Source organism: Oryctolagus cuniculus, chromosome 6 (genome assembly GCF_051225735.1).
Source record: "Oryctolagus cuniculus isolate XC-2025 breed Fujian yellow rabbit chromosome 6, ASM5122573v1, whole genome shotgun sequence".
Taxonomy (NCBI): domain Eukaryota; kingdom Metazoa; phylum Chordata; class Mammalia; order Lagomorpha; family Leporidae; genus Oryctolagus; species Oryctolagus cuniculus.
Genome location: NC_142872.1, coordinates 56,813,898 through 56,822,967, shown reverse-complemented (window position 1 = coordinate 56,822,967; position 9,070 = coordinate 56,813,898). Strand labels below are relative to the sequence as shown.

Here is a 9,070-nt window from a genome sequence, read left to right as displayed (position 1 = left end):
TTTATTATTTGACAGGTAGAATTATAGATAGTGAGAGAGAAAGACAGAGAGAAAGGTCTTCCCTCCATTGGTTCACTCCCAAATGGCCACTACGGCTGGCGCTGCACCGATCCAAAGCCAGGAGCCAGGTGCCTCTTCTTGGTCTCCTGTGAGGATACAGGTGCCCAAGCACTTGGGCCATCTTCCACTGCCTTCCTGGGCCACAGCAGAGAGCTGGACTGGAAGAGGAGTAACTGGGACTAGAACCCGGCGCCCATATGGTATGTGGTGCCGCAGGCAGAAGATTAACCAAGTAAGCCACAGCACCGGCCCCATTAAAATTTAGCTTTTAAACTAGGTTATCTATGTGTACACTCATCTCTATGGCCCCAGAAACTAGCAAGCGCTTGTGTTCAAATCTTAGCCAAATTCCTGTGGCCTCTCATTTCTGCCTCTCCTTACTATTGCACCATGGCCAACCTATCACACGTCATTATGTATCACTTCCCCTTGGACTTCACACTGATACAATCAGAGACAGGAAACAACCAAAATATATGTGGTGGGAGGAAACCCAGTGGGCACACAAGGCTTAAAGAACCAGTGAATGAATCGTCTTAGAGAGCGAATACTCTTTGAAGCATGTCAGATCAGAAATTGTGACTTGCACTTACTAACACTGTAGAAAACAGGATCACTGCAGAAGATCCAAGATTCTGTGTGGGATGGAGTACCAAGAAGAACAGTCTATCGGTTAGGGTTCTGAGCTGTTGGGTTACATATCTGGGAGCTCTGAAGGATGTTTCCATAAAAAAAAATTTCTGACCAATAAAAATGGAATCTGAGATCAAAATAATAAAAAACAAGCATCTACAAGATATTCATCAAACCAGAGTCCCATTTCCAATTAAATACCCAGGACAAACAGTCTACATATCTAACCTGTTGTCAAAGTCCCGGCAATCCAACTGGGTAACAAAGGTGGAGAGGAGGCCAGAAGAGCCAAAATTCCCTTTCTAGCTGGAGAACTCACATTCTACCGGGCATAAGGCAAGGAGCGGAGAACGGGAGCCCTTCATTTCGGCTCTGGGAGTCAGTTTCCCGAGAGCTGGTATGGGGAGTCCCAGAGAAGGACATGGAATGGTGTTAAGCTATGTTCCACGGATAATCTTTCTCACGTGTTGCCCCGTCTCGAAAACGAACGCTAATTAAAGCGCGTTCATTGTACGTGGTTCACAAGGCTGCTGAATTAAAGCAAGTGACCCACCCAGCACGCGCTGCAGAGCGCCTCAGATATGGTAAGATTCAGTATGAAACGCTAGCATTGTGGTCTCCTCAATCACCCTCATTCCAACCTCAACCTTCAAGGTGTCTCTATTAAGTAGGGGATTCCTTGGCGAATGCCTTTCATCCACAAATGGACTCCACGGTTTATCAAGAGCACTTCTAGAACCCGCAGTTTAGAGCTTTCCGTGGCACGACGACGGGCTTTTCTTTCTCAGAAGGAGGTCTGCGAGTGCTAAAACAGCCATGACAGTCCCTGTAAAGAGCGCCCCCTCCCATCCCCGTCTCCTTCGGCGGCGAGGCGGGCCCCGAGCCCCGGGCTTCCCCAGCCCGCCCATCTCAGTCACCATTGGCCGCCTCCTCGCTGGCGTGACTAACGCCCCGCCCACTCCTCCCTGGGACCACTCTGAGGCGATCTCCGGGAGCGGAGGGGCCTGGGAGGTGGGGCCGCGGTGCACCCTGGGCTTTGTAGTCCATCCCCACAGCGGCGTTCAGAGAGCAAGTCCTTCCGATCCAGAGAACTACAATCCCCAGCAGCCAGGCGGAGAGCGGAGCAAGTGGGGGCTGGCGTCACGTGGGCGTCCGGCCTGGGCGGGCTATTTCTCAGTGCGGCGGCGGCGGCGGCGGCGGCTCGGGGTCCGGGGCCTTTTGTCTGGAGCGGCTGTGGGGGGGCCCCGGAGCGGCGAGACCGGCGGCCTTCCCCCAGCTCGCTTGGTCCCGGCCGCCCCTCGCGGGGGTGGGGGGCCACCCCCTGGGCCGGGCGTCGCCTCAGGCGCCGCCGCCCCGCCCTAGGCCCGCCCCGCCCGGCCGGAGGGGAGGAACCGGCTGGGCCTCGCCGCGCGGCCCAGCCACCCCCGGAGTCGCCCGCGCTGCGCTCCGTGCCCCGGACCCGAGGCTGCCTCTCGCTCTTCCGACTGACGCCATGAAGATCAAGGATGCCAAGAAGCCCTGTAAGATGGGGGCATGGGCCCGTCGGATTGGGGGGGGCACCCCTGGGCCGCGTTCGGAAGGCTCTTGGCTGAGCGGCCTGGCTTCAAGCCGGTCGCCGGCGCCCAGCCCGGGAGGGGGCGGAGGGACCGTCCCAGCCCTGGGTTCTAGGCTTCCGTCCTCCCCATCCCCCTTTACGCGCAAGTGCCGCCCCCTAACCCTTTCCTCCCACTTCCTCCCGGAGGCCTGGGAGGCAGAGGAGGGAATTTTTGATTCCGCTCGTGCTGGTGCGAGACTAGAACTACCAGGTTTCCTCTCCCAGCTGGAAGTCACGTTGAAAAGAGGTAGTCTTGACTGGTCCCGGGGTGCAGTGGCCACTCGTTTTTAGGGGTTTCTGGGCTTCCCGCTGGTGTCCTTGAAATCCCGGTGGGTTCCTGGGGAATTGTTACTGTTAGCAATCGGAGCTTTTAAACGCACGTGCACGTAAGCTGCCAGCGGGTAGTTGCCTCCGCTTGTTTAGGTTTAAGAGCATCAACTAGTTGATATTTGTTTTAGAAAACACAGAAACAAATAGAACACCTGTATTCCCGCTGCCCGGAGCGAACCACTAGTAACATTATGGTGCATACCCCTAGAGATTTTTCTTTGACTATATGCATGTACTTAGAACAATTTCTTACCGTGCTTTAAGGAAGATAAGGTATTGTTTTTTTCTTTCAAACCTTTTATTCCGGCAGTTTGCTTATTGAAACCCTTAGCCATTGTCCTTGTCATAATTTTCAAGTGCAGTCTCCCAGTACCAGTAGGAATGTGGGAATTCCTGCTCATATCTTGAGTTACATTGATGTCTTGCGGCCTTTTACAGTGTGTAAAGGGATTCTCCCGACTGGACTGTAGAACTCTCCAGCAATAAGACGGGGCACTGGCAGCTTCCCTGCCTGTCCGTCAGGGTTCTTGTCACTTCCCAGGAGAGACAGCATGGCCTAGCTCTCGGAAAACTGCTAATTGTTACTTAAATGTGAAATAAATTGATCTTGACTTTACGGATGAGCAACTTGAACTTAGCCCCTGAGTAAGTCTATGAAGCCTACACTAACTTTGTGCTGATGAGGTTCAGAGCCCTAGGTGTTTGGCTCAAAGTCCAGTGTTCTCTCTCCTGCCCCCATTGGGAGAGTCTCAATACTTAAAGCAAAACACGCCTTTCTTATCTGGTAGTTTTACCTGCTAATTTAAAATATTTTTAAATGATGATTTATTGGTATAGTTGTTGGAAGAATCAATAAAGTAGAGATTTGAGAGCTTAAATGACAGTAATGTAGCAACATTTCTGATTTACTTTACATTTGCTGAATTAAACGTGTGCATCTTGAACACTCGAACATCTTCCCTCGACACCCACTCTCTCTGCTTGTCTTAGTGTTTACATTCAGTGAAGAATTTTTGATATAGTCTGACTCCACTGGTCATGGCGATTTTCTTTGTCATGATTGTGATTTAATTACTTATAATCAGATAGGAGTATCACCTAAGCTGTTTGAAAGTTTATAGAATAAACTTCAGGTTGAGAAATAAAATACTATTTCTTAAGTAGGTTTATCATTACTCCAGTGTGGTTCATTGTGAGACCATTAATCTTAAAATAGAATCATGCTGAAAAACTGGTCAGTTGATGTGGTTTAGAAATCTAAAACAGCATTTCCAGTTTTTTATATGTAAAAGATGACTTTACTGCCTACTGAATTCTTTATAGCCAACATAAGGAGCATCTTGCTTTTTTGTGTATGGAAAATAAGATATTTCAACCATGAACTGTGCTGAATATTTATAACTGTTCAATATTGTTCTAGTTTTTCAAAACAGCCTAGTTAAACATTTGTTTAGTTATGGATACTTAAGAGTTTTTAAATGTAATTATAACATTTATTGTCGAGTTAGTATGTGTAAGGCACTATGCTATATACGTTGCATCATTTAACTCTTAACAGCAATACTTGAAAAACTGTATAGCATACTGGTTAAACAAGTGACTTTATTCGTTTTCTTAAGATTATTCCTGTAAATGTTAGAAAGCATTGCTTTTATATACATCACCAGTAGTACCACTTTATAAACCAAATGCATACGTACATTAACAAAGAATTTGCTTTATCTTTTAGATTGTGTAACTCAGAGGTTAGTGTTTGAAATTAAGTTCTAATTCAACCCCAGGGGAAGGAGAAAATAAAATCATGTGTTTGTTCATACCTTGTCTGACTTTTTTTAAAGATTTGTTTATTTATTTGAAAGAATTATGGGGAGGGTTGGGAAGAGGCAGAGAGAGAGAACCATCCAGTGGCTCAGTCCCCAGATGGCCACTACAGCCAGTGCTGAGCCAGGCCAAAGACAGGAGCTTAATCCAGGTCTCCCACATGGGTGGCAGAGGCCCAAGCACTGGGGTCATCTTCAGCTGCTTTTTCCAGGCCATTTGGAGAGAGCGGGATTCGAAGTGGAGCTTCTGGGACTCAATCCAGTGCTAGTATGGGATGCTGACGCTTTATCTGCTGTGCCGCGTCAACCACCGACATTTTTTCTTTTTCTTAAGATTTATTTATTTGAGAGGCAAAGTTTTAGGCAGAGAGAGAGGTCTTCTGTCTGCTTCATTCCACAAATGGCTGCAACAGCCAGATGTGCCTGTCTGAAGCCAGGAGCTAGGAGCTTCTTCCAGGTCTCCCACATGGGTGCCATCTTACACTGCTTTCCCAAGCCATTAGTAGGGAGCTGGATCAGAAGTGGAGCGGCCAGGACTCAAACTGGCATCCCTACAGGATGCTGACACTGCAGGCAGAGGCTTAACCTATTATACCACAGTGCCAGCCCCAACATGATTTCTTTCATCTTTTCTTTTCTTTTCTCTTTCTCCTCCCTCCCTCCCTCCCTCCCTCCCTTGCTTCCTTGCTTCCTGGCAGAGTTAGAGAGAAAGGTCTTCCTTTTCCATTGGTTCAACCCCCCAAGTGGCCGCTAAGGCCGGCATATTGTGGCCCGACATGATTTCTTAATGTGTAGTTTTTTCAGCTTATGTTTTGCTTACCTGTATGGCATGTAACTGGATTAATAAGGTGATAATAAAAGGAGGGTTTTTTACAATTGAGAAAAGCAGACAGGAGCCCCGAAATACCCATAATGGTGGAGGCCAGATGCGAGGGTCACATTCCAGGGGTCTCCTGTGGATGGCACCAACCTAGCTTCTCTAGCCATTACCACTGCTCTTGGGGTTTGCATAGGCAAGAAGCTGGAGTCAGTGACGAGAGGCTCTCCAGTATGTATTACAATGCCCAGCATAATAAGTAGGTTTATTTATTTTCAAAATCCTATTTTATTTGAAAGGCAGAGTTACAGAGAGAGAGCTTCCATCTACTGGTTCACTACCAGATGGCTGCCAAGGCCAGAGCTGGACTAGACAGAAACCAGGAACTTAAGTGATCTTGCACTGCTTTCCCAGGTGCATTAACAGAGTTGGATCAAAAATGGAGCTGCCTGGGCTTGAACTGGCACTTATACAGGATGCTGCCAGCACAACCAAAAGCTTAAACCGCTATGCTATAATGGTGGCCCAGTAAATATGTTTAGATGGAACATAGTACAGGTTTTAAGTTGTGCTTTGCTAAGAAGTAAGGTAGCTGAAGTTTTCATATGTATGTAACTTGCTAAATATGCTTTGATGGACCGCTTTGTAAATTTGGTTGTTAAGAATCAATACCACCAGGCCGGCATTTCGGCATAGTAGGTAAAGCCATTGGCTGCTCCACTTCGGATCCAGCTCCCTGCTAGTGGCCTGGGAAAGCAGAAGCAGAAGGCCCAAGTGCTTGAGCCCCTGCCACCACATGGGAAACCTAGAAGAAGCTCCTGGCTTCCGACCTGCCCAGCTCTACCTGTTGCTGCCATCTGGGGAGTGAACCAGTAGATGGAAGATCTCTCTCTGTCTCTCCCTCTGTAACTCTGCCTTTCACATAAATAAATCTTTTTAAAAAAAGAATTAATATCAATTCCAGGAGATAATAAGGTGCACCTGGAGGTAATGATTTTTTTTTTTTTTTTTTTTTTTTTGACAGGCAGAGTTAGAGAAAGGTCTTTCTTTTTCTGTTGGTTCACCCCCCAAATGGCTGCCATGGCCTGCGAGCTGTGCCGATCCGAAGCCAGGATCCAGGTGCTTCTCCTGGTCTCCCATTCGGGTGCAGGGCCCAAGCACTTGGGCCATCCTCCACTGCACTCCTGGGCCACAGCAGAGAGCTGGCCTGGAAGAGGAGCAACCGGGACAGAATCCGGCGCCCCAACCGGGACTAGAACCCGGGGTGCTGGCGCCACAGGTGGAGGATTAGCCTAGTGAGCCGCGGCGCCAGCAGTGATTTCTAATATAGTTCTGGGTAAGCATAACTGATTTACTAAAGAAAAGAATTATCTGAGGCTCCCCTCAGGAGAATATTGAATGGGTGAGGATGGTTATTTTCTACTTCATAACACTACTATTTTTTTATTTGAAATGATTATTGAGACAAGTAAAACCGGTTTTTAAGAACTCAAGATATAGGCCGGCGCCGCGGCTCACTAGGCTAATCCTCCGCCTAGCGGCGCCGGCACACCGGGTTCTAGTCCCGGTCGGGGCGCCGGATTCTGTCCCGGTTGCCCCTCTTCCAGGCCAGCCCTCTGCTGTGGCCAGGGAGTGCAGTGGAGGATGGCCCAGGTGCTTGGGTCCTGCACCCAATGGGAAACCAGGAAAAAGCACCTGGCTCCTGGCTCCTGCCATCGGATCAGCGCGGTGCGCCGGCCGCAGCGCGCCAGCCGCGGCGGCCATTGGAGGGTGAACCAACGGCAAAGGAAGACCTTTCTCTCTGTCTCTCTCTCTCACTGTCCACTCTGCCTGTCAAAAAAAAAAAAAAAAAAAAAAAAAAGAACTCAAGATATATCTGGAATTTGTCAGTGAATATCTGCCTTTAGAATTTATTCTTTAAAGTACCCTATACTTGATCATTTTTCAGCATTTGGTTTGACTTTATGCCTTAAGAACAATCAAGGCCGGTGCCACAGCTCACTAGGCTAATCTTCTGTCTGCGGCGCCGGCACCCCAGGGCGCCGGATTCTGTCCCGGCTGCTCCTCTTCCAGGCCAGCTCTCTGCTGTGGCCCAGGAGGACAGTGGAGGATGGCCCAGGTGCTTGGGCCCTGCACCTGCATGGGAGACCAGGAGAAGCACCTGGCTCCTGGCTTCAGATCAGCGCGATGCGCCAGCCGTGGCGGCCATTTGGGGGGTGAACCAACGGAGGGAAGACCATCTCTCTCTCTCCCTCTCACTCTCTCTCTCTCTCTCTCACTCTCACTGTCTAACTCTGCCTGTCAAAAAAACAAAAAGAACAATCAAAGAAACTCTAGTTTGGTATAGGATCCTCTGAAGCAGGAATCTGCTTTGGGACCCATAGCAATTATATAGCTCTTTAGTGCTTCATTCCAACACTTCATACTAACACTTGATATCAAACCTACAGCACCTTGTTAGAAATTAAATATCTCCTGCTGATTAATCATTTTCAAAAGTAATTGGAATACAACTTTTACCTTTTATGGGCATATTCTGATAATAATTCTTGGTAGTTTGGTATATGTTTGTTACATATGAGGACCTAATGGCAACTCAATAGACTGAGACATACGAATTATTTTTTTGAAGGCCAGATGAAATAGATTATAAGGGATTCTATGAAATTCTCACAGGCTGTAGAAGCTAGTGTATATTTGCCAACATTGCAGTGCTTATTACATTTACAGAATGTTTTCTTTCAGTTTATAAATAGGTATTTTGGGTTTCTTTTTTTCCCACTTTGGCCCTGAGTGTTTTATTCTTTAAAAAATAATACTTAGGTTTTATGCAATAATAGATGGGCTGCTTATGCACTGATGACTTGCTTTTCAGCTGGCCACTGGCCAGAAGCATCAAAGCGATAGATAAAACTACTAGGTTGATTTCGTAGCGAACTGCTATTCTCCTTACCTCACAGAATTATTAAGTACACTTGTGGTTGTATTTACTGTGCTTATATTTACTTCATATTTTCACTGTAAATAAGTGATGTTTGAGCTTCATGCCTCTTCATTTTGGTAGGTAGCAAAATAGCAACCATAAATACTTTAATACCCTAGAAAGCACAAAAGTTGGTAATTATGTCACTTGCTAAATGTTAGGAATGTATCATAATTGAGAATTTCTGTCTTCTGTGTTCTTGCTGCCTCATGCCTTTTGAATAGCGATTATTTCCCTGCCATAAAGAAATGAATTCCAGGACTCTGCTGAGTTGAAAGGATCTCTATGCAAAAGGTAGCTGTTACCAACCTTTTTTTTTTTTTCTTTTCTGTTTTTTTCGTTTGGAGCTACTATGAGGACTCCACTCTCTTTCAGTCCCTATTTTCCCAATTTTAAAAAGGAAGTTATAATTGAGATCTGCTAGAAATAAAAGGGGAGTGTAATTTTTGAGTTTGTGTGTTGAGGTTAATACTAAGAAGTTTTGGTCTGCAAGATGGCATCTCTAGTTATCCTGTCTTTAAAAACAGACAGCACTAACCAAGTAGACAAGCTAGTAACCCAGATGTAAGTTTTTCCTATTTAATTTACAGTATTTCATAGAATGTGGTGCTTCTCTAGTCCAATACACAACTACATGGGTCATGAAAAGGCTTAAAATTTTATGATCATGTTCTGCTTCATGAGTTCCTAGGTGGTGGTGGTTGTATATTCTTTACTACCTACATACATATTTTATAATCTGAAGTATTTAATGTAATTTTAAAAGCATAAGTGAATTTATTATGCTATAATTATACAGCTTTATTATAATTGGTGTGTGTGAGATTTTTAAA

General features: G+C 46.4%; 1 protein-coding gene across 3 annotated transcripts in view; it reads left to right on the top strand.

The window, feature by feature from the left end:
* Positions 1–1,860: 1,860 nt before the first annotated feature.
* Positions 1,861–9,070, top strand: part of PANK3 (pantothenate kinase 3) — a 28,385-nt gene continuing 21,175 nt past the window's right edge. The window contains exons 1-2 of one of the 3 annotated variants that reach the window (XM_051844446.3): positions 2,058–2,213; positions 8,462–8,531. Coding sequence is in view for 1 of the 3 variants with exons in the window: in XM_002710198.6 (XP_002710244.1) it covers positions 2,186–2,213 (28 nt within the window). In the remaining 2 variants the exon portion in view is untranslated. Of the gene's footprint in view, positions 2,214–2,388; positions 2,535–8,461; positions 8,532–9,070 lie in introns of those variants that run through there. The other 2 variants (XM_002710198.6, XM_070076406.2) reach the window with 2 other exon arrangements.